This window comes from Anser cygnoides, chromosome 1 (genome assembly GCF_040182565.1).
Source record: "Anser cygnoides isolate HZ-2024a breed goose chromosome 1, Taihu_goose_T2T_genome, whole genome shotgun sequence".
Taxonomy (NCBI): Eukaryota; Metazoa; Chordata; class Aves; order Anseriformes; family Anatidae; genus Anser; species Anser cygnoides.
Window position 1 is genome coordinate 115322610 of NC_089873.1, and position 25455 is coordinate 115348064.

The following is a 25455-nucleotide window of genomic DNA, read 5'->3' on the forward strand; positions in this document are numbered from 1 at the left end:
TTTTTCTCCTGATATAAGAGACATGTGACGGAGCCATTCAGTATCTTTATAAAATCATTAATATTTAGAAGAAAAACTCCTCTTCAAGCTTTAAAAGTCTCTACTACAAACAAGAAAATAATTTACATTTCTTAAAGTGGCCTTTGTTAAGGATGGCACTATCAATGACTTTGCTTTTTGACGAGATCACTGCCAGCGAATGTAATAACATAAGAATTCTGGAATAAGTATTGAATCTTTTGAATGGTACAATGTACTTCCAATCAAACAATCCTTAGGAAAATTGGATTATCAAGTGAAACAAATATTTTCTTTTGAAAGTTATTCATAGTCTCCAAACATGAGTACAACCACTGAACTGTCTTTAAAGTTTTAAAATGGGAGAGAGAGGTCAGGATAAGAAATAGGAGGAAAAAGGGACAAGTATATCATTCATCAGTTTTGAAAGGTAGAAGAATAGAGAATGTAATGCAGAATTTCAGTTATTATCACTCCTGTTGAGGTAACATTTTATTTTGCTAAATAAATAAAAATCCATGGAGATAATTGTCTTATAAGTTGCATCTTTTCCTTTTTTAATATGATAATCGGGCACAGATGTGTCTAGTGCACAGGGGAGTCTGGTTAGGAAGTCTCCTTGCCTTGCTCAACTTGTGGCTTTTTTGGTTGCTTCTTTTCTGTATGTTTCTTTTGAAAGGAGATATTTCTGAAAAGAAACTCAACCCTCCAAGATGGATGTTGGATGAATGTATATGTTATAATTATACTCCATGTGTTTTAGTAGAAAATGTTGCAAGAATACCCTGTAATGAATCGAGTGAGGTTATAATGTGTGTGCGTGTGCTGTTGTTCATGCTGTGCTCATCACATTCCCTGTGTTTGTACAGGCTGATTCTTCTGTCATGTGTTGTACTGGTGGTTTCTGCATGCACAGCAAAACAAGGCATCCAGAACACTGCAGACCTGCAGAGACTGACTACATTGCATGTACTGTATCTAATTGCAGCTGTGCACTGGCTTTCCTGTGCATACACTACTTTTTGCATGCACATGCCCCTTCTGTAAGGCTTCTAGACACTTTGTAGATTACCATTAAAGCTGGTTGTCTGTCACTCAGAGTCATAGCTTAGAAGATAAATGAAGGCACAAGTAATATCTGGAAGGTAATGTCTGGTTTGATAACAGTCACTCCATTTCATCACAGTCAGAAATAATAATTATTAATAAGTCCTAATCCTTTATCATGAAATTATTTGAAAATTACTGTAAGAAACTCTAAAAAAAAATATCTTAATTCCATGGTATTTTTTATAAGAAAACAAGTTTTGACAACTATCTAAAACCCCTTTTCTGAATTCCCCTGTCTTCCAGGGCAGGAGGGAAAGTCATTTTCTGTGAGTACATAGATGCTTATGCTGCCCAAAGCTCATCCCCCCTTCTTGGCCCTGTCTACCTATTTTTCTATTCTGAAAATTAAATTTTTCAAGGAAGAGTATGAGCACGTAGCTCATTACCCCTGTAGCTGGCTGTAATTTGAACAAGGACAACTAATATGGAAAGCAAGTAAAAGAAGATGGTTTCAGAAGACCAAAAGAACCAAGTTTCCTTCCCCTACAGAGGTATGGTTAAACAATTGGGCAGTTTCCAAAGGTGTAAGGCACCAGGCCTTAGTCATGACAGACTTTCCATGCCTTTGAAGTGGAGGTAGTTGTAACTTCAATGTCTCACAGGGTGCTTGTTGTGTGAAAGCAGATCTAGTAAAGATGTCTTGGCTAAAGAAGAGCCTACTTCTAATGACAGGTGGCTGGAGGTGATGAGGTTCTGGTCCTCCCTGTGTTTGTCTGTATCATTAATACAGGCACATTTCAGGTCCATTTCTGAGCACTATAAATGCTTCATTTATACTTATTAGTCCTCTTCCCAATATTTCATTGTTTTCTGTTTGGTTTTATCTTTATAGATTTTGTTTTCCAGGTGTGAAAAAGGCTGAGAAAACTTTGTTCCTAGAGAACAGATATGGGACTTCCCTGAGCAGAAGATCACTATTACCTAAGGCAAAACTTGGGAGATACAATCCATTTTGGGATTTGTATCCAAAAATGGATACCAAAGTATCCCAAAGTCCAAAGTAGAGCTATCTGTAATTGTCTAACCTAGGAAACATTGATGTGCAGACTTTTCTTATTTTTTATGACTGTTCTCAGTTAAAATGTATTTATGTACTAGGCAAAAAAAATAAGGTATCTCCTTATTATTTATGACTTGAACCCAGGATATCGCAGTTGTGAGCAGATCAGTTTTCATCCGTGGTATAAATAGGCTTTGTGTTTTTTTCTCAGAAACAGTCTCTGTTCCTGCCTTCAAGTAATAAGTGGTATCTTCTCTGTGACATGATGCAAATGCTTGTTGAAGATTAAGCTCATTTTGTATATGGCCCATTCAGAGCACCCCACGTGTCTCTGGAAAGGAAGATTAATGCAGACTTTTGCTCCATTGCTAGGTAAATTCAGACCAGAAACATTGAGCTCCTGTTTGTTTGGCTTAGCTTGGTTCAAGAGCTGTCAAAAGCCTGATATTTCCTCTGGACTTCCTTAGTAAAGATGCAGTTGGATGAGGAAGGAGACTGAAGTGTAGTACAAGTTAAACACTAGAAAACAAAAAAAAAATATCACCAAAGTGATGGATATAAGTGGTAAGCCAAGTTGTAGTGCCTGGTAATAGAACAAATAACAGTAGAATTGCTCTGAACTCTCTGACTAGTAGAAAGTTAAGCCATAATCTTTTTCTTTTTTTTTTTTAAAAAAAAAAAAAGCAAGCAAACATTGTTCTTAACAGGGAAGTGCAGGTCTTTTGCTCTGCTCCATCATCTGGAAAGCAAAGGGAACTGGATGGCTCCTGACCTGTCTGCATAGCTGTGACTGTGTAAAGGAGACTCAAAGACATCTGCTTATATGGTTTCCCCTCCTGGGGAGGCTCTCTGGGAGCCTGGGGGCAGGGAAGGCCAGCAAGATACTGTTTTAAGGGATAGAAGTTTCAGCCATGCAAATGAAAGCAATACAATATCTGAGGTGACGTGCAAAAGGCCCTGGATTAGCATCTGTATCCTTACGAGACAGTTGGAGACAGGGTAAGGAACACAATGGCAAATTCCATAGAGGACACAGGATGGTAAACCTGGGCAAAGTTCATGAAAGCTGTGAGAAACTTGAGAGGCACCTCACCAAGCTGGGGCAGCCACTGACCAGCAAGCTGTGTGCAGTTGGATAGCTGCAGCTCAGTGCGAAGATCCAGTGGGAAGGATTCAGAGAGGAGTGTGAAGAAAAGACAAAGGGAATGGGAAAGCTTTCATGGAGGGAGACTGAAAAGACTCAGGCTGTTTGTTTAACAAGAAGGGGCAAAAAGCACGTAGAAGAATTAAAAATATACCTCCATATGGCATAGTGGAAACCTCTGTTCACCTGTTGATTCATAAGGTAAAATACTGTGATTTTTTTTTTTTTTTAAATTGAATTTAAGTTGAAAATGACAGTCAAAGCTTTTCTATCCTTTGACTGCTAAGCCAATATAACTATTGCCCTTAACTTTCATTGGAACCAAGGACTGAAAAGAAAGCACTAGGTAGCATAGGGATAATGATTAATCAAAACGAATAACAGATACTTATGAGGAATGTGAACCCTCAACCTTACAGGCATTACTCAGTTCTAATTCTTGAAAGTTTGGAGAAATCTTCCTTGCTGCTTCTTGGCACAAAAAGGTGCCGGTATTGCTTTCTACTGTGGCTACTCTCTTTGAAACTTTGGTGCTTGCTTCAGCTAAGGACAAGATACTGAGGATCTCTTCTGTGACCATGTATGGGCTTTATCAAAGCCTGCTTGTCCTGCAACGTTCTCCTTCATCACTGAGTCCACATTTGGCTTCCCTTGTATTACATAAAAAGCTCCTTGTCCCCTTTTTTGAATGTTGGCCAAACTCACGCAGCTGTGAGTTCAAGAAGGCACGTTTTAAAATCCAAATGAGAGAGGGATGGATTTAGAAGGGGTAATAGGAGAACCAGGAAAAAGTAGATCTAAGCATGCACACTTCTACTGACTTGTTTTTCCTTCGGTTTGACAAAAAAAAAGAAAACCAAAACCTGAAAAAGTAACAAACTTTTCATAATTATCTGAAATAGATTTCAGTAGAATAGTGTACCCAAAAATGCTTAAGAAATATTGGAGTTAAAGCGGGTTCCAGACACATCTGAAATGGTCTGTTCATATCTAATTATAGCTGCTGCTCTGCGTGTGTGTGTGTTTGATTTTGCAGCGCAGATGGAGTGGCTGTTTCACTTGGCCGCATGTGTGTTGGCCTGAACCCGTCCCCTTCATTCACTGCATTCTGACACTATGTTTAGAAGCACTAACTATCCAAATTATAACCGGCCTCATGCTTTGCATTTAGACTGCAAAGGTTAAAACCAATTAAAACAAATGCCTCAACACTGATTCTTTTTTTTTTTTTTTTTAAACTTATTTCATTATAAGACATTCTCTTAAGAGAAATTATTAATGAGATTTATTTTCGTGTGGTACACTGGAGATGAACCCACTAAACAAGCCTATTTTTTTTTTTAATCCAGTGCATCTCTCATACGTTTGATGCAATTTGCCCTCAAGTGTTAATTTAGAAAAAAGACTGAATATTTCTTAAACTTGCGTTTGAAGAGGAGGGAATCAAAACGTCTTCAGACATATAGCCTGTTTGTTCTCCCTGTCACATCTGCTGGAGCAGTACCTGTCTCCTGTCATGGGAGAGGAGAGTAAAGTCATGTTTGCAGCCCCCTTCCCATCCACACTGTGGCAATGCTGACCCCTGGTCTATTGTTTGCATGTTGTGATATTATTTCAGCCTTGCATCTTTTTATTTAGAAGTTCTTCACAAATCTTTTATGGGCACAAACTAGCATTGCAAATATGGCAAAATATTACACTTGTTCTTGTGAATGTGTATCTCTGCTCCTTCAGTCCAGAAATGGGGAAAAACACTGTGTTCTTTGTGATTGCTCTCAAGCAAGAAACAAAGCAAAAGCTTGGAATACTCTGTTAGCTGAAGGAATAAGGAAAACAGTGAAAGTACACTTGAGTCAAGCATCATTTTTTGCCTAAGTGGAATTTATCTGGACATACCATGAGCAAAAAATCCACCAGACCAAGTTCTTCAGCTTGAGAAAACTAAAAGGATATTCTGACATTCATTAAGGAATTTTAAAAGCTTTTTGCTAGAAAGAAGTGAAGGTGGAATTTGCACTATATTTCTAGGGGCAGAAAGACAAAAGTTCAATCTTGGTCTAAGATGCTTCAGGAGAACATAATTCAAGAAAGGGAAGATGCACGCAGTAGATTAGATAAAGAGCAGAGGCTGCAACTGTCAACACAGAAATAACTGAAAGTGAATTTGAGTTAAGAGATATGAAGGATGAACAGCTATTAATAATAATGAGACACTGAAGAAATCCCACAGCAGCCGATGGGAGAAATCTGAGAAGGTAATGCTATTAGAAGGATTTGTAAAAATAGTAAGATATGTTTGCAGGGGCTGTCTCTCAGTCATGTTGGTGGAGTAATGGAACATAAAATGCAAGTTTCTAGAGTTGGAGCATCCGAGATCCATAAGCAAGTCAGAATTGTGGAACTAACCAAAATCCATACCAGATGAAAAGCCTTACAGAAATAGCTGAACTGCTTTATCAGATGACCATAGCAAGACTACATCTGATACAGCAGGGGAAGCCGAAACACTTGTACACATCACTCAGGAGTGGAGCATGAGAGGAATAAGGCCAAGAGGATATAGCTCAAAGAAAGTAAAGAATTTGGGCTAGCAACACACCCACCCCACACCCACACCTCAAAAAATCATTTGAAATCTATCTACTTTTGTGATGCAATTATAGTTTTTAATGGGCAGGAACCAACTTTTCCAGTCATTGAGTCTGTACAGAAATATGGAAAAAAAGAAAAAATAGCGTTGGGTCAGCAGAAAAGGTGAGGTGCTGGTTTACTTGAGTGATAACTATTTTTTCACGAAGTACGACTGAAGGAAGAGCTAGCTGACAACTCACTCTTTTCTTCACAGTGAAAGCTAAGGAAATCTGTTCACGTTCATTTGAACAACTTTGGCCTGATTTGCATTTTATAGGAGAAACATTCACCCATTTCCCCCCAAATCCCCTCTCCCCCTCCAAAAATAATGTCTTTTATTATTAATATGAAAATACCTGATGTAATTATGGCAAATTGTTAACCAACAATAGCACGAACAATTAACATAGAGTACCAGCTCCTGCTTTGCTGCATGTCCCTTGGATCTTCAGCTTCCATGTAACCTGAGTTTTAAGAAATTTAAAGAAAAGCATCAAGTTTCATGGATTATACTATCATAACTAAACCCAACCAAAAATCCTACGAAATGGATTATTTCACATCCATACTGCTTGTGTTTGATCTTGTTCACTGGGAACTGGCAGAGCCTTAGTAAACCAGCAATTTTTCTTCTAGTTCCTAAGGAACAAATTTTTTCTGGGAAGTTTTCATCTGGCTCTACCGGTGGCTGCTGGTAGTCACATAAGACCATCCCTCACTTGGAGGGAGATGTGACTTCCCTAGCTCAGCTCATGAACAGCAGAGTTGCATGCAGATGACAGGTTGAACGTATCTCTGGAATTAGGCTGGTATGCTTATAATAACTTGTGTGCCTTAGTTATTATTGTTCAATGAGGAGTATGAGTATAACAGCTTTACAGCCCGCCATATTAAATGGAATTCAATGATAGATCATTTACAAAACCAAATGGTTTTAAAATGATCCCGCAATGTGCTGAGTAGCTCTTATAATGTCCACAGACTCTAATTTGGGAAAGGTATTTGTGCGCACCCATGACCTTAAGCGCACATTTCCATTCCTTTGCCTAAAGACAAAATTACCTAAATTGGTGTCACAATACCTTCAACTCTTGTCTGAAAATTCACAGAATTACAATGAGAATGTTGATGAAAATGTTACTGTCTTGTACTTCTTCCAGCACATTTTAGCAAGTCACAAACAGCATAATTGTTGCATTTTACACCATTAAAATATACATGTTGTTTGGAGGTTGTATTTTTGTGGTTCGATTGTATAGCAGCAACAGTTTTCTTGGTTTTGTGCGGGGTAATAATTTTCTCTGAAGAAGTAGGATTTTTTTTTGTTGTTGTTATTCTTGGTCCTTTTACAGAGGTTATCTAACGTGATGCAAAATGTGACATGCAGGGAATGTTAATATATTGACATAATATAAAAACCTATATCTGAATAGACTCGGTTCTTTAATACCAGCAGGGGACTGAATCATGACTAATGCTGTTTCTCCTCTTCTTTGTTTCCATAACAAAATAAACTAATAGAAACTGATTTTCAGTTATTTACCAACTTTATTTACTAAGAAAAAAATGTTTATTAGAAGTCAGGTGTGGGAGCTGGTATTTATTTTAATGATTTATATTCCCAGGTGTGCTGTTTTAACCTACTTTGTTCATTTCAGAACATTTAATTCACTGAAACTCTTACTCACTTTCCATATTTTTATTTAAAAATTTTGAAATCAATTATTCAATCTGAATATTCAGTTTAGAGGAGGTATTAAGCTATTAAGTCTTCCAAAGTCTTCTCTCCTGGCATATGGAAAGCAAATGTGAATCAAGTATTTTCAAAATGTTGAGCAATAGCTAGAACTTTGGGGAACAGAATAAGCAGCTTATGGCCATGGTAGAAAGACCTTTGCTTTTGTTCTCTTTCTTCCTGAGCCCCACGACAGGAGTCTCTGATCTCTCAGACATTTTTATTCCACATTCTTCCCCTTTTTCTTCTTATCTGCCTTTTTTTTTTTTTTTTTTGACATCTTTATCACAGCATGAGCGTTCTTGCCCATCTTCCTCCTTCTGCTGGTCTCTAGACATGCTGAATGTGCCATTTGCAGTTGCTCGCATCTTTTTATCATCTGTCCTTCATCCAACCCTCTCTCTCAAGCAGAATAACCCTCATGGGGATCTGGGGAGATGGCTTTGCAAGGAAACCTGAATGGTCCGCTGTCTGCACCTGACTGTTGTGTCCTCCCCTTAGGCCTTTGAAACACCAATGCACCATTGTTGTGGCTTTTCCCTTCCACTGGCTTTCTTCTGCGGGGTCTCCTGTCTCCACAGAACTCATGCTAAGGTTACTTTTTCAGCATTTCTACAAAGTTACACCTCAGTATTTCCAGAGCTTTCTGTGGGAATTAACCTTGCTTCTTTCCTTCGTCCCTTTCTCTTCTCTTCTATCTGTCCTAATTGCTGTCCTGTTCCATCTTTTAACAAAAATTCAGCAACCATCTTTATGGACATCTCTTTAATCTACTTCTCTGTTCCTATCCTGCTGTGTCTGTCACTAAGGTCAATGTCACTAAAACAGGGATTTATGGCCCACAAATTCAAATTAGATTTATATTTAGATGCAGATTTCTATACGATGAATTTAATGGTAAATTATCAAAAGTCATCTTGTCTTCCTTGTGTTTCTACTTTGCATTGGAGAATAACTCTCCATAAACAGCAACACAATAGTTGTATGTATAGCTTTAATTTTCCACATTGCAGTTTCTATTTTAATTCTTTTTTGGTGACAGTTAAAGGCCTTAGTGCTGATTAGTCCCCATGCTCACTGATATTGAAGCCTTTCCTAACTTAAACAATAATTCTGCATATTTTTATTTTCTCTTCATATATAGCTGTTGCCTCTAGTTTTATAACTGAGACTCATCTACCCAGGAAGTTAATAAAAATTATCTAGTGGTATAATTTGAAGCAGATTAATTTGATTGCATTGAATCAGTTTTTGGCACTTAGAATTTAAATGGCTTTAATTTATTTCAGCTTATTCTACTCTCCAAATAACAATCAACTAAGGTTGAGCTAGAGTTAACTCTTAGGGGCTTTTCAGAAGAAGAAAATTCTGAAGATTGTGAACAATGAGAAGCAGAGATTTGCCTTAATTTATGGTGCAATGGGTAGCCAGAATTTGGTATAAGAGAATGCCTGATGCAACAAGAGACAGGGTACAGAACAGAAAATTGAGTTGTCACTGGGAAAACTGAATCCTGGAAAAATTAAAATTGACTTAAATATAAACAACATTTAAAGAATTATCCATTGATTTGAAATCTGATCATAGTATGTTACATGATAATCTAGTGATGCAACATTTAGAGAAAGCATGAAGGAAAATATACTTTGATATAATGTGAGAAAATGCTATATAAAGCTGAAAGTGTTGAAAAAGATTTAAAATGTCTCAGAGATCCAGATAATTACCCACCAAAACCCATTATTTAAAAATCTGTATTTTCAGTTTAACTGTTTTTCCCACATAGATAAAACAGAACTCCACAGAAATATAAGCTGTAGAAAATATCCTTGTCCTATTGTCCTGTTTTATAATAGAACACTGTTTAATTTCATGTATTCTAGTAGCAATAATAAAGATCTTACTTGAAAAATGACTGGAAGCTGAACTTTCATAAACACTTCAGCAATTTAGGAGTTTAAGAACTAATGAAAATTATCTTACCATTTTAAATATTAAGCATGTTAAGATAATCTTGTAACTTTTTACCTTTTTAAATACTGGACTTTGTAATGCTGTAATAATTGAAAACCACCTCTTAGAGACAGTATTTTGTCTGTTAGAAGGTTACAACATTCTTAAGTGTTAGAAGAAGACTGACTTTTTATTCTCGTTTACTCTTTTTTTTTTTTCTTTTCTCTTTTTTTTTTTTTCTCCAGAAAATGTTCGGTGTTTATCTGCAATGATACAACCCAAATGGCTAACAATGAGGAACTGTGTTTATAGAAGAGATGTGATCTGGACTCATGTCACACAGACATCTTCAATTTTGACCATGTGTAGCTTCCTGACAGACAATTTTTGTGACTGAGTATACTCAGTTTTCAGACCAGTGTTTGTGCATATTCCTGTAGTGCCATAAAAGAAGTGTTTGATGTATACCTACACATTCTGCATTAGCTACCCGTGTGAAGAGGTCCTCAGAGACCAATGAGTCTGTGCAGTTTGTGCTTGTGCTGTACACACTGCAGTTCTGCTCATATCTGTGGGCCGGATGAAAGTGAGATTGCAGGCTAATAGGACACATTTACTCAGACGGCATTTTGCCAATTTTCTGATAAAATGATTGCTAAATAAACCAAGAGTTAAATGCAACGTGCTGCAAGGGAACATAGTTTGCCTTTTGCTGTGAGGAGTAGAATGTGAGTCAACCAAAGCATCCGGCTACAGCCTGCTTCCAGGCTTGAGGCTGAAATGAGATACTTGTTTGCCCACACCTGCTGTACGTCCATCATTTCTCAAAATGCAGAGCCTTGTAGGTACACCACCTACAGGTGAACGCAGGCTCACAAAGCTACTTCTTGGTCTATAATACAAATGGGAAGAAATCCCAGCTCCAGTTGTACCCACACCAAGTTCAATTAATACCACAGAGTAAAAGTCCAGTGAAAAAATGTGTTCAAAATATGTGTGTGATATTTTTTCCTGTGTCCTGGAATGGCACAAGAGATATTCTGGAATACCAAAAATGGAAAAGTAGAGCCAGAACCACTCTAGGCTATGAACAAAGTAGTGTAGGCTTTGACCACAAGATCTCACCAATAGCTGTCTGTTCTGATAATAGCACACTAGTATTTCAGTGGATTAAACACAAGCAAATTCAGTCACAAGACAGTGTCCAAAGTTGTTTATTGTTTCAAAGGAAAGAGTTTATTTATTAGTATCCTTTTTGTTTGAAAAATAGAGAAACATTTTTCCTAGAACAACATTTTAATATATATATATTATTTTAAAATTAAATTATTGTCTAAGTACATGATTTTCTTGTGCTTCCTTAATAAGTATGCTTTCATAATTACCCATTCACAGATGTATCAAAATTGTTTCTAGGGAAATACAAAAGACCTCAAAAGTAGGTTAATGAGCCAAACTATTACTTTTTCATACCTACCTCCTATCTTCTCTTACTGACAGAATCATGATGAACAAGGCTATGAGAGCAAGTAGGTAATTGCACTTTCTATGGATTTTTTTTCTTCTGATTCCACTGTTTATACTGACTATAATGATTTGTACATGCACATGTGCAATTCTACTAATTTATTTATAAACTTCTACAGAAATATTTTAGGGAAGATACAAATTTCTTATTTGCTAACCTAATTATGTTATCGCTTAACTTTGGAGATATATGCAGAAAGGCAGACAAAAATTATTTGATATTTCAGTAAAAAGGTATGACTATGTCTTTCAGGGATTTAGAAAAAAATGTCTTTACCTGCTTGTTCTGCTTAGCAGCAGAAAGATTTTTAAGGTTACAGATGTCTCAAAATAAAGGGGTGTGAGAAAGATTTCACTTTTAACTGAATAAAAGTTCTGCCAATACCATAAAACTGAAGTTCTGATTACATTAGTATTTCTTACTGTACTGGAAATGATATATCAGAATTGAGGCTTTGAAAAATTTGAAATTTGTGGTTATTGATAAAGCAGTTTGTAAACTAAATTCAAAATCTCCAGTCATGTTTATCTAAAATAGGTGCTTTAATTTTGCCTGTTTGCTGGATTAAATGGAAGAAAAAACGGTAGTAATTGTTTCTCAGGCTCTGGCTCCAGCCATTAGCAATGTTAAAATGTAATGTTACTTACAGGAAACTGTGTAGACCTTTAAAATACTGTTGTTTGGTGGTTTGGATTACAGTTAAATTACTTAATATGATGATATTCAGAATTAACTCTCTTAGCTAGTTTTTGTAAAATGACCACACTAAAGAACGGAAAAGTGATTTTAGGAAGTTCTGTAGGTCAAGAGGACAATGTTGATTCATATCATAGAGATTTTTAGGCACATCATTTTGAAAATGTTTGCTTTTGTCTGTACTGTATTCATGTAAGGTTCATTCTGCGTTGTTTGGTACTGGAAATGCTAAGAGGAAGCAACTTGGGGGGCTCGCTGGCCAGCTGCCTGACTGCAGTGCCAGTAGCTGAAGGGCCAGCAAGCAAGCCAGAGGAAAATGTTCCCTGTTTTGAGGGCTCTGTCCAGGGCTTCCAAGAAGAGGGTCAATTATTTACTGATAGTTGAATTGCCAAAAACAAAACAAAACAAACAAACAAAAAATTGATAACAAATTTGTAATTTATTATTGTTGAAGGTTTCTCTGAGGTACTGTAAGGTCACAACATTTGCCATCAGCCAGGTTCTTGCTCCTTAGGAAAGGCAGGCTTCTCCTCTGACAGTGGTTATCAAGAACAATATCAATATTACAAGTCCATTTTTGTGAAAATGTTCAGAATGTAATGTTGGGAATAGCTTAATTTTAGCTGTAATTGGAATCGTAGGAATAACTGACTCATATTGCAAGGGTAAGGTTGGTGGCAGTTTCCTACACTGCTAGATATCTCCAGCACTGTTTCATTTTTTTGACAAATTTCATACCTATTCATTTTTACAGTAGGTAAACTGACATTAAAATGATGGTGTGAATTTGTTCATTATCTGCATAGATGGCAAAAATGGATTTTTCAGCCTATTTCAAGAAAGTCTCCAGCTGAACAAAACATTTTGTTCCAGTATTGGAATGCCACATTGTGTTATTTTGGAAATGTGAGAAGAAAAAACTGTGAAAAGAAAATTCCCTTCTGATTTATCAAGAAATCTATTTTAAGTTTTGTGAAATTTTTCTCTGAAGCAATTCACTACATTGATCTATCTCTAATGGTCAGTAGAAATCCACAGATTACGTTATAATTAATAATGAAACAACAAAATAAATCCTTAATTTATGAAACAAGAATTCTTTTTGAAAGGTCATATTTTTATGGCCATGCATATTTCTTTTTTAGCAAATCAGTGTTGACACAAAGAGATTTTTCACACAAATATTTTTCATTAAAACAGAAAAAAGGAAATTCTTATTTAAATATATGAAATTAAGCCTCATTTTTCTCTGCCATTTTCCCGGAAAATTTCTATGCAGTTTTCTTTTTCTATTCTTCTGTTTCTTCTCTGGAAAGTGAGGTTAAGCAGAGGTTTTACTCCTTTTACATGTATTAGTTATCATATTACATTATTTTGCTGTGATTTTTCATTAAGTTCATTCTGATTTCACGTCTTACAAGGGCTAAAAGCTCTTCTAAAATCAATACCATAAGTACTAGTACACAGCTGATTTCTTCCTTGTCATCTAAATTGTGGTAAAAGACCCTAAGCATAAGGTCTTGAAGATTTGCAATGGTTTCTGTGAATGGAATATTTCTTCACTTTCTTTTGAATTCAGTAAGTTTATAAGCAACACTGTCTTTTCTTAGTATGACTTAAATGTGATTGAAGTGATGAATTATCTTCCTTGTCTCTTCTCATTATATAGATTTCATTTTGATGATTTTACTAGCTGAAAAACTAGCCAAGTTTTTAAAACAATAGTTTTTGTTACGCTTTGCTTTACTATATTTATTAATAGTAGTTGTCTGAATGTCAAGGAAATGACGCGTATGTATAAAAAGTAAAAAATGGCCAGCAGCATTCCTTAGATTTCAACACATGAATCCAGTGGCCTTGCCCTTTGGCCAAGACTTTTGTTGAGTTTCTTCTGTAGCCTTTATCCTTATTTATATTCCTTCCTTTCCCTTTCCAGGGACCTTTTGTATTTGTTGCGAACCTTTTTAACCTTTTGACTAGGAAGCGGGATATCTTGTTTTCTTGTTTTTTAAGAAATGAGATCATTAGAAATGAGAATTGCTGGCCTGTCTGCTAAGTCATGGATTACATCTTTTCCTACAGAAGCTGCAGCACAAGGACAAAATGCGCACCTTACTTTTCTTGCCCCAGTACTGTGCCTTAACCCCTTTACAAATAAACTGCCTTTGAGAGAGTCATGCTGTTTTTTTGTTCTTGCTGGAAGTATCTTTAACACATTTGGCAGTGGCTTCAGTGATCCCTAATTTGCCTAAAAATGTGTGCCTAAAACCTACAGCAGAACTGAAGGATGTAAATATTCTGCCTGTGGCTGCCTTAAGACTTTGGCAAGTATTTGATGCTGATGGCATTTCAGTGAGGTGAAGACCTATCCTGACTCCATCATCTCCCAGGGAGCCTAAAAGCTGGCACAAAAGGCAGCACAAAGTTCTCACATAGTCATCTCAGCAGATGGTCTCTTTTTTCCAGAAATGCCTCCTCATTCCTACTGGCTTTCATAAGAGCTGGTAAATGTTCATCATTTCTGAAAAATCTCGTGTAAAGATTTAGGAGGTTAGCTGTAGCATCCCATCCAGTTGTTGTTGAGAAAAGAAAATAACTTCTTTAATGGCCTGAAAAAGATGCATTATGAAGTGTAACAGTTTGAGTCCCCCCCTCCTCCCCCCCCCAAATTTGAGTGTATATAAACTGTATGTTGCCTTGACATCCTTTCTGAATTAGAACATGACCTCCTCAAGCACCACATCACATGTCCTTTAATACAGACATTTCAGTGAGGAATTTGGGTCCTCCTGCCTTATGGTGGAGCCAGTAGCTTCCAGAGGGCTGCCGAAGAGCTGCAGCTGTGGCTTTGGTGCTCCTGACTGCCTTCTTTGATTAAAAAAATTAAACAAAAACTGGGGAGGGCTCCCCCAGTTCTATCCTGAGAAAAAAACTCAGAGCAGCTGGTATTACTTGAAACTCCCAAATCTTTATTCTGTGTGGATGGCACAAGTTAGAGAGGATGAGGGAAGAACTGTGGTTTATACTTGTGAATTCACTTGAAATAGAAAACAGATTTCACACTTGAGATGAAATATCAAGATATGCAGGTCTCTCTGGAACACTGTTTTTGGGTATGATGTCTGTGTGCTGTCTACATGAAACTGCATTACAGCACTAGTGTGCGGGCAATAAATGGAAGAATGGCAAGTGGTAAAATAGGTACTCCATTACACTGAAGTTATCGCTAGATTAACATTTCTGAAAATCCAGGGGAGCTGAAAAAAATGGAAGTGGGTTGAAGTAAGCTTGAACTAAATACACAAAATGAAATGTGCACTAAAATGTGTAACAACACCCCTCCCCTCCAAAAAGCCAAATCTCAGAAGTTTAAAATTAGCTCAGGAAGCATAAAAGAACATCATTTATTATAAATATTAAATGGCTTTCGGGTCTTGTCTCTAAGAACTACTTAATGCACAAAGCCCACATTTATGTCTGCTTTCCAAGCACATTTCCAAACAGCATGTTTATGAGCTAAAGGAGCAAGGATGTCAGAGAAGCCAACTTTGGTTCTTGTTTTGTTAGGCCTGATTTATAGACTAAGTAGTGTCTGAATGAGGTAACATGGTTGTTAACAAGGCTGATATTTTGAAAAGAAAGGTATTTTGACAGACAGAAATTGCAGTAATAGTAAAAAGTCGAAGTTTCACAGTGAGAACTTCTGCTGTTAGCTAAAGGAATGTCCTACCCAAGGTGCCGGACTCTCCCTTTGCCATAAAGACAAGTCAAGTCAAGCTTTGAGCCTATAATTCACATCTACATCAGGTATCTTGAGCAAGTGGTATAAATTCATCATTAAGTTCAAATCTCCCTGAGCCAGAAGTCCGAGGTTACCCCTTACTTCTGCCAGGAAGGTTTTCTAGGCATAACATCACGCATCCTTGCAGGGCTGTGCAGCTCTGTACCCATCTCACAGTGCAGCTGGAGTGAGATAAAATGACTTGGCTTTCCTCCGCCTCCACCTCCTAGGAAGGCTGCTCGGGTGGGTGGTGTTCAGAGCACATCAAGCCCAGACCTCACAGGATTTGGGGCCTTAGGAGACGTGGTGGCTACTTGCACTCAGAAGCATAGGTAAAGGCTGCAGTGATGTACCTCTGCAGAGAGCAGATGACTGTTGGATGAGGTGAGAAACATGAATCGTGTGCCTTCCCCAGCTTGAGGGCACATGTATCTGAACGCAGCCTGGGAGTGCCCTAGTCAATAGGATAGCAGCTGTTAGGGACTGAGGGAATGAGGAATTTTCCATTCTTCTCTTAAAAATACACCAAGGGAAGGATTTAAAGTTTCTTTGGGCTAGTGGGAGAATTCAAGAGCCCGTCTGACCTTGGTGCAGGTGTTAGGACACTGCTTTTACTGTTATGGCGGGTTTGTTTCTTGGGAGGAGTGGGGTGTGGCCTTGAACCTCCCTGGGCTGAAAAGGGCACTGAGCCCAGGTCTCCCCTTTCCTCAGTAGTGTAATGCCACATAGTTGATCAAAATGGGAACTTGTGCCTTGCGGTTGAAAAGAGAAGACAGATTTCTTCCCTGTTTGTAAAGGGTTTGAGCTTCCCCTTTAATTCCAGCTGAGGAATATGGACAACCCCAGAACTGAAAACATTTGCACACGATAGCTAGGCATGTAAATCCAGAGCCCTTCCTGAAGGAGGTTAGAGCCAGAACAAGCTCTAACCATCCAACAAGCATTTTCCTCTTTGCCAGCACACTGTCCTACCTGAGGTGGTGGCTGGAGACCCTCTTCTGGCACACCACCTCCTTCCTCTGTACGGCAAGAGATGCACAGAGCTCTGTTAACTCAGGGCTGTGCAGTCCCCTCCACCTATGCTTCTGGTATAGAGACCTACAAGCTTGCAGCAAGGCCCTTCACAGAAGCAGACAAGACATTTCATTTTGATCACCAAAGTTAAATTTTATGGCTCACGTCAATGCCAATACCTATAGTTCTGTAGGACAAAGATCTAGGATCATAACTGCTGTATACTTTTAAGAGGATGATTGTATGTTTTGTTGCTTACTTTGAAATAGTATTTGAAATGTATTTCAATGCTGGTAAGATGGTATTTATTGCTAAATAGTAAGATGGAACTTGCAGTACTTGATGAAGGCCAAATTCTCACCCAATATAAATTTGCATTGCCCCATGAAAAGCAGTATTTCTGTATCTGTTATCACCAGCTGAAAGATATGGTTTGGAAACTTGTGCGGAAAGAAAAAAAATAGTGTGTTGTAATAAACAAACAAACAAACAAACAAACCTTCTAAAACCAAACCAAAACAAAAGATAAATGCCAAAACCAAAACCAAAACCAAAAACAACCAAAAAAAAAAAAAAAAGAGTGAGAAGGAGCCAGAGATGACAGTACAACACTATGCATGAGTTTGTACGAAGAATTTCTGCAGCATTTCTGTTCATTGAAGAAGGAACTGAGTGCTGCAGTAGATGACTGCAAACTCACATTTATCTCTGGAATTTCTTTTGCTTCTGGAAATCACAAGATAAGCTGAGAAAAAGACATCAAAATGTATTAATGAAATATATAGGTATGTAATGGATCTTGATTAATTATGTATCCAATTAAATAAAAACATTACATCATTCATGATCCTTAAATGTGATTTGCCAACAATATTCCATTTGGGCACTGTTTTCAAAGGATATTGTTAAGGTTTAGGAGTTAAGTTTTCAGATTAAGTTGTTATAATGAAAACACCACTCAATATGTACGGCTTGAAAATCCATTGTTAATTAACAGCATTCAATTCTTAATTGTCTTTTTACCAGTTCAGTTGAAATCATTGACACAAAATACATTGTTAAACTGCTTAATCAATCATTGTAGAAAAATAGAGGTGTTTGATAGGGACATTCTAGTACAAAGTTTAGGTGAAGCTTCCCCATTGAAAGCTTTGGAGGCTTCTGTTTTTTAAGCTTATGTTACAAAAATGAGATTTCATAAACTTTACAGTCCATACTACATGAATACTAAAGACAATAAAATACAAGGGGATAGAGAGAGAAAGAAACAAACACACACACCTTAAGCTTTAAGTGCCCTATTCACAAAAATATAGCTTACACATGCGCATGCCCCAGTGGTGTAAAGTCTATTTTTTTGTGCTTGAGGACACAAAAAAAGGTTTTGTTAGGGCCCTGAGCTGCTGTTCTAATCAACATAAACTTTTCCTAAACTGCAGCAATGAATTATAGAGTGGCCCAGTAAATTCCAAGAGCAAAAAGCAGGTTTATCCTCAGAGGAATGGTTTGCCTTCAGCTCATGCACCTTTTGCTAGGACTGCAGACTGACACACACAGGCTCTTCCCTACCTACGTGCTACCCCTGGGTCTTCTGCTGTAAGGCTTATGTTTTCCAGCAGAGCTTTGGAGTGACCCTGCCTTTAAAGTGCTGGGTGCCCCCCTCACGGGTGGCCTTACAGATGGGCTGCGATGGGTCAATGGGAGTGCTGGGCTGGTTCTGGTACCGGGGAAGAAGACCAAGCTTTAAAAGGTCTGTAGCAAAAGGAGCTGTATCTCATGAATCTTAGCGTAAATAACCTTTACCCGGCTGACAAAATCAGCCATCCCAACTGGAGGGAACAAAAAAATAATCCATATTCGGAACCATTACTTACATCACACTGCTCTGTGAAAGCCTTTCAGGAAAGATGCTCAGAGCTGAAACAAAAGATTCTTCCCATCCAGCCTGACCTGCCCATCCCTGGTGCCAAACCTTTCTCCCACACCCTGCTCTTCGTGCCTTGGTATTAAGCACAGCTGGAGGACCTGCAAAACCCCGTGGATTAGCCACACTAGGTGAATATTGGCAAGGGGCAGTTGTTTCAGCAAAAAAATAGAGAATATGTATGGACTTGGAGTGAAAGCTATATCACAGTGCAAAATTTCTACCTGTCCACTGAGATTCTCCTGAGGGTTCTTTTTTTTTTTTTTTCTTCCCATTTTAATGTAAATGTTTCTGTACAAAAATGCTTCAGATTCCCTTCAATGTATTCCTCCTTTCTGCAGTGGGCAGGTATTAAGAAAACAACAACAAACAAACCCAAAACAAGCAAATTAAGGCTGCAGCTTCCTTTCCTTCACTGACAGAAATGTTGTTGTGGATGGGCCTGAGCGGAAGCCCACCAAAAGCATCACAACCTGTGCTGATGAAGCAGCATTTTACACACGCTGGGCCTAGCCAAGTCCTTGGTGCTAGGCACTGCCGTGCCATGGGAGCAACATCCATCACACAGCGAGGCTGTGAACTGAGGGCCATGCGGGTCAGCTCCCCTCCTGGTGAATGTGTTGTGGTGTGAGCTATGCAACTGGTAATGTTAGATTTGTTAAGTCGGGATGTACAGGATTTACAGTGGTTTACAGCAGCCAAGGAGCTAACCTAGGGACCCCTGCTCCTGAACAAGGGTGGCAGGATCTATGTGTTTTGCTGAGAAGCCCTGTTGAAGCCTGTTACCCAGGGATGGCATGTGTTTTGTGACTTCTTTTGGGGACCGATGAAGCACCAATGCTGTTGGCAAGAGAATTTCTTCCGTTATGGCTTCAGCTGAAATTCAGCTGTTTCCTTCCCAGCTGGGTGGTCATGATCTGCTCCCTACAGGACCACGCTCGGTTTTCAATGGCCTGTGCTGCTCCATTTAAATCCCATGGTTTGGGTTGGGTGAAGGGAGACCTTTCCCTGGATATTGCACATAAAGGCTAATACCTCTGCATGGAACATGCTTGCTAGACTAGGAGTACACAGGAAATTCTTGTTTGCCACAGTCTAAATTTAGATTGAACTGCCAAGAAAATACCCAGGAATGGTTTGCCTTATTTGTAAACATTTTCACAGTATATCAGTAATTATGTTACAATTTTTCTACCCTGCCCTCTCCCAGACTTATGGCTTTTTAGAGTCAGAAAAATGACCTGTTTGGGAAACAGTGAGGTACTCTAAATAGCTGCCAGTCTGGTACGCTGAAGAAGATGTCATGCACTAAAAGAGCCATAGATATAAGGGGAGAAATCAGTATGACACTCCAAATGTTAGAAGAGAAGTGCTTATTTCATGGGTAGTTTGTTTTTGCATCCCGATATTTCTAGAACTCGTTTTCTAAACCTACATTAATTACACAACTATGTACATTATTTAGAAGATCTTTACTACAGTACTTTTGTACATGCGTTGTTTATTACTAAATGTAAAGAGAAAGTAATTACATAAGGCATATGTACAGTATCGTGTTGGGTTGCAGAGCCTTCTGCTCACCTTCCTTTTAAAGCTGCAAGGCCCATTTCATAAAGGCTTGCTGACCAGTTTACAAAACTGTCCTGAAATATATATAAAAAACTGGAGTCAAGGCCCATTGCTTTGATGAACGTCAATTAGCTTTTCCTTTTTATATACCTTGATTTATTCCGGTGGCTTTTTTTGTCAGTTTTAGTAAACCTGGAGGTCTGAACTCAGAGAGGTGCAGAGGAAACCATCAGTTGTTAGCAGGGTGGGGATGGAGATTCCACTGGAAGTAATGGGTATTGCAGCTTTAACCTACACCTTTGCTTAGTCTGTGAATCTCGAGTTTGAATTGGGCAGGTAGATATTTCACATCTCAAATATTTATTTTCCCAGAATTAAGAATGACAGGGAAGAAAATAATAGTGTGTGGGAGAAAGAAAAGGGGAACAAAAAGGGAGAAGACAAAGAAAGTCATGTGGTTCTTACACCTCTGGTGGTTCTACAGTTTGGACTCGTTCTCTAGGTTTGCCACATCACCATTTCTTTCATTTTGGTCTTCTTGATTCTTCTCTTCCTCTTCAGTTTCCAGCTCAGCATGCTGGTCCAGCTTGCTGGAAACAGACCAAGTCAGGGGCAGTTCTGCTCGGCTGGCCATCTCTGCCAGCTCTTTGGCACTGTAAACTGGTGTGTTGGTCTCATATGTTTCATGAAAACTATTGTAGTCAACTTCATAAAATCCATCCTCCAGAGTGAGGACAGGAGTGAAACGATAACCCCACAGGATCTCACTCGTAATGTATGAGCTTCGAGCTTGGCACGTCATTCCTGTAACAGAGAAGGAAGAAGTGCTTTAATAAGGACCCCCTGCTTTCCCAAATCCTTAATTATTTTTTTCAAATAGGCAGAGAAGCGTATGTAAAAAGACACATACCAACAAGGTAATAGGCTTGACCTCATATGAGGTTGAGCTTAGAAAGCTATTTTATGGCGTGTAACCTATTTGATGCGTTTTCCTTCTACAAGTACATATATAATTACATGCAGTGAGTCTGTGAGCAAAGTCTTAACATTTCTTCATTAAATGCAGCTCTTCTTTCTGTATTTCATCAGTGAGTAACTTGCCTGCTGCTGAGTCTAAGATTGCTTGTTAAGAATGTGTGTGACTTGCTTTGTGACATCCTTTTCATCCCTGGCAGGTGATTTGTATAACAAACCTACATCGTCACATTCAGCATTTGCCCAGGCTAACTGACAAACTTTGGTAAAAGTTTTTCTCTGTTGGAGCTAACTCCTGAGCCTGTAATCCACAGGTTGACTTGGCTCCCCCGAGGGCTGGGGACACCTTTTAGTCACATTTCTTCGAGATTTGGATTGGTGGCCAATGCACAAACATCAGCAAAGCTCCTGGGGAACACTGTCATAGTCTGTGGTGTTGAATTCAGATGACTGGGACTAACTGTGAACTTTGTTACCTTCCCTTCACAGCTCTGCTGAACCTCACTCTGTGAGCTGCTGTAGGGAAATAAATCTTTAAGATAATATATCATGTTAAGAGATATGGAGATAAGTTCCAAGTTCGAAGTCTAATTCAGGGTGTCCTCTGGCTGAAGAAAGGCCTGGCGGTGTTGGGGAGCTGTGACTTGGAGAACCCATCCCATCTCAGGCAGAAAATAAAATATTATTGCTCAGTGGTGGAAGGGAAAACTCAGCAGATCAGGAAAAATATCAGCAAAAAGGAATCTATAAGGCAAATGCATATTCCTAACAAATTGGATTTACATAAAGAGGTTGTGATGGTTTTCCTTTAATTATTTGCACATTATTAACTACATGTTACTAATCAAACCTCAGCTAAACAGTATACGTCAAATAATGAATACCAATATATATCCTCTGAACAAGTCTGACACACATGAGTTATTTAGAAAATAATCAAAAGCAATAAAAAAAAAATTCATTCTGGGAGCACAAATGGCAGTCTATAGAAATGCACATCATTTCTCTCCCCTGTGAAGTCACACAGAGAGTTTCAGGAAGAGCAAACATGGGTAGTTTAGTTTCTGATCTCTTTCAGGACTGTGCTAACTGCTCTCGATGATTCTGCTTTCATTCTCTTGAATCTTCTCTTCAAACTCGGGTAACTCACTTCTGACAAGTGAAACCAAGGTGTTCCTGGTACTCTACCTTTTACATTTATAATGCCATGTTTAGAAAGCCACTTGCCAGCTGTTACCACACTGTGTTACCATGCTTCTCCAGCAGTAATTTCCATTTATTGCCACACATCAGACACTGAGGAGTGGTGACTGTCAAGGGAAGCTTTAGCATGAAGACTGATGCACTTTTTCTACCTGCTAGAACCGGTCAGAAGAGTGAACATACTTCTACTGTGTTTACTAATCTTAATTTCTCTTTCTTTTTCCCTTACTGGACTACTCAGACCTTCATTTTTTATTTTATTTTGTTTATTATTATTATTATTATTATTTTGGTATTACAGTGCAGGTCATGTTTACATTTCACTTCTCAAGTAATGCACAAACATAAATATAAAGGTCAAAGATCTTACCATTTTACTGTTCATTTCACAGGTGTGAAGGAAGGAAGAACACTGGAAATCATATGACAAAATCATCTTTTTTGAGATTTCCTGTGCAACTTTTTTAGTCTAAAGAAGATCTTCTTCCACGCCAAATGATGGAGGAACTCAGCAGCAATATATAACAGACAAATTCACTGGATGTGCAGCACCTTCCCAAAGGGCTATTTCCTTTGCAGAGCTCTGGCAGAGCCAGAAGAGCAGGTGCAGTATTTGATAGGACCTCCCTGCCCCAGAGATGGTGGCATCACCAAACTGCAGGCAGAGAGGGCCAGAAGCAGCCAAGGGTGGTTGTGATGTCTTCCTTGCTATCTCAGACACCGCTCTGGACTGGCTTCCTACCTGTTCTTTGCCGTTCCTTGATGGCTTGCTGAGACCAGTGACCCCTGGATGGGTTGTCCTGAAGGGGTATTGTCACTTGTAACACTCACATGTCTCTAATCCATTTGCTGGAGAAATTTAACTTTGAAGTGAGCAGGAAATCTGAAGTTTTCATTAGAAAGGTGATGAAGTTAAATTAAAAAATATTGAAGTGCCTTTGAAACCGTGTTGCCTTCCTGTGCTCTGACCAAATACCCACTGTTCCTGCTGCGGTTAAGAAAAATTCATTTGACCTTTGGAAAAAAGGAGGGTAATTTTCTGCAGAAGTCAAGAAGATTAATTGAATTAGGCTTGAGTTACAGCTCATTAAAAACTAACCCTAATCTGAACTTTTGACCCATCTCTGTTTTTAATTCAGTCTCCCATTCTACAATGATTTAATACCTGTTCATTTCCTATTGACAGACAAAATCATTTCAGACCTAGGATGACAGTTAGGATTTTTGAAATAAGTACATTGATATCAAGAAAAAGACTATATCTAGTGAGAGCTGTGTGTATGAGAAAGGCCGTATAATGCTTTCTAAATGTTTGTGATTGCTGATACAGAAAAAGTCTGTAAGTGGATCACAAGGATTTCAGATTAAAATGTCCCATGTTTGCAGAGGCCCTTGAAGTGATTGCCAGTGAACCTCTGTGGATCTGGAAGCAGAACAGAGATTTCTGCAAGTCTGCATTGCATGGGTTTACCAGCTTGTTCCTTTTGCTGGCCCAGATGTCCTTGAACTTCTTATCTTTTCTGCCTTTACACTTTTATCATATACTATTGTCTAATTTGCAAACATTTTATTTTACGCCATGGTTTTAATTGTCTTTCATTACTTGCTGTAAGTTCTGAACATGCTCTTGGTTGATGGAGGAATCTGCATCCTGAGTGAGGGAGTTTTAGGCTTTAGGTTTACAAGTATTGCCTGATTTATGTAGTAATCATCTTGTTTATATGTAGCTATAGATCTGTTGTACAATGGCTTTAAAAATAGCTGTGGTTTGACATTTTGACTAGTGTCTGACTTTAATTGGATCCCTTCAGGGCAGATGAGAGCTGGGGAGCCTGTTGAGCTTCTTAGTTCAGCGTTAATTGGACTTCTTCAAAATAAACAGGAAAATTGGGAGACTAAAATAATTCATTTAAAATTAATTAAAGCTGTAACTGGAAGGAGTGGTCTATTTAAACAGGAGCCTCACAGTCCAGTGAAGACCTTGAGGCTGGACACTCAGGCCCTGTTAAGTCCCCATGGCTGACGGGAGTCCAGTGAAATCAGGGTGGCTGGTGGTGACTGAAGGACAATCCTGGCTGTGCGGGGCAGCTGCCAGCCCCTGTAAACCCTTGTGAGGCAGCTCCACAGCTTTCTGCTCCATCTGTCCCTGCTCCCTGGTGCAGGAGAAAGGCAGAGGGAGGATTAGGTTGCACTGCTGTGGGCTTTATCTGACACCTGTTCATCTCACTGCATGCTGGACTTTCACCATGCTGTGAGCTGGTGAGACCTCTGATGATTCCCCTTGGCTGCTGTCTCACTCCTCTAAACTCAAAGCATTTTGAATGACTGGTAATCAGCCCCTATACATTGTAGCTTTCTCTTAGGTCTTAACCTTAAATTAATAGCAGTGTTTTGGTCTGTTTGTTTTATGTTTGCACAGGCTAGGGAATCACGACTGAGCATTGCCTAAGATATTGATTGTTGGGCAAGTTACCTATGAAGTAAAATTAATAGCTATATTACTTTTCTTCTTCTCCTTCTTCTCCTTCTCCTCCTCCTCCTCCTTCTTCTTCTTCTTCTTCTTCTTCTTCTTTTCTTCTTCTTCTTCTCTTCTTCTTCTTCTTCTCTTCTTCTTCTTCTCTCCTTCTTCTTCTCCTTCTTCTTCTTCTTCATCCTCCTCCTCCTCCTCTTCCTCCTCTTCCTCTTATTTTCTTCTTTTTCTTTTTCTAATTATACTTAATGTGCAGTTAGAGCTTGATGGGCTGTAGCCAGGGTCATAAAAGTTGCCACTTCTTCCCGAAAGAATGGCACTGTTGTGGATACCATTCCTATTGCTTTCTTGTCCCCCTTCCAGGGTTGGCACTATGCAGAGAGAGTCACAAGCTGAATTTTGGTCCTTGTTACAACATGGAAGGCAAAATAAATTACGGGTTTTGGCAAAGGAGACTTTTTTTTTTTTATTATTTTTAAAGCTGCTAAGGTAATATTGCAGCGTTTTTATAGTTTTGCTTTTGAATGGGAACAAAAAGGTCCTGCTGACAGTGCTGGGATTAGTTCCATGTATCTGAAATCAGCCATTAGTTACTATTTTGGATAATCCCATTACCATACAACCAATGCACCTAAAAATCTTATTTATTCTCCACATGCTTATTATTCCTGTTCAACAGGTAAGGATCAACAAGACTTGAGCAG

The 25455-nt window shown here is 38.6% G+C and overlaps 1 protein-coding gene and 1 long non-coding RNA gene across 6 annotated transcripts in view; one reads left to right on the forward strand and one right to left on the reverse strand.

The window, feature by feature from the left end:
- The first annotated feature begins 2826 nt into the window (after positions 1–2826).
- Positions 2827–24858, forward strand: LOC136786545 (uncharacterized). Its single transcript, XR_010825494.1, has 3 exons — positions 2827–3473; positions 9837–11120; positions 22674–24858. It is a non-coding gene; the product is annotated as an uncharacterized lncRNA (long non-coding RNA).
- The window catches only part of KCNJ6 (potassium inwardly rectifying channel subfamily J member 6), a 166335-nt gene continuing 158154 nt past the window's right edge, over positions 17275–25455 (reverse strand). For 3 of the 5 annotated variants that reach the window (XM_048071454.2, XM_048071457.2, XM_066978798.1), the window contains one exon: positions 17276–20907. In XM_048071454.2, the coding sequence (XP_047927411.1) occupies positions 20582–20907 (326 nt within the window). In that variant the 3' untranslated portion in view covers positions 17276–20581. Of the gene's footprint in view, positions 20908–25455 lie in introns of all 5 variants that reach the window. The other 2 variants (XM_048071456.2, XM_066978788.1) reach the window with 1 other exon arrangement.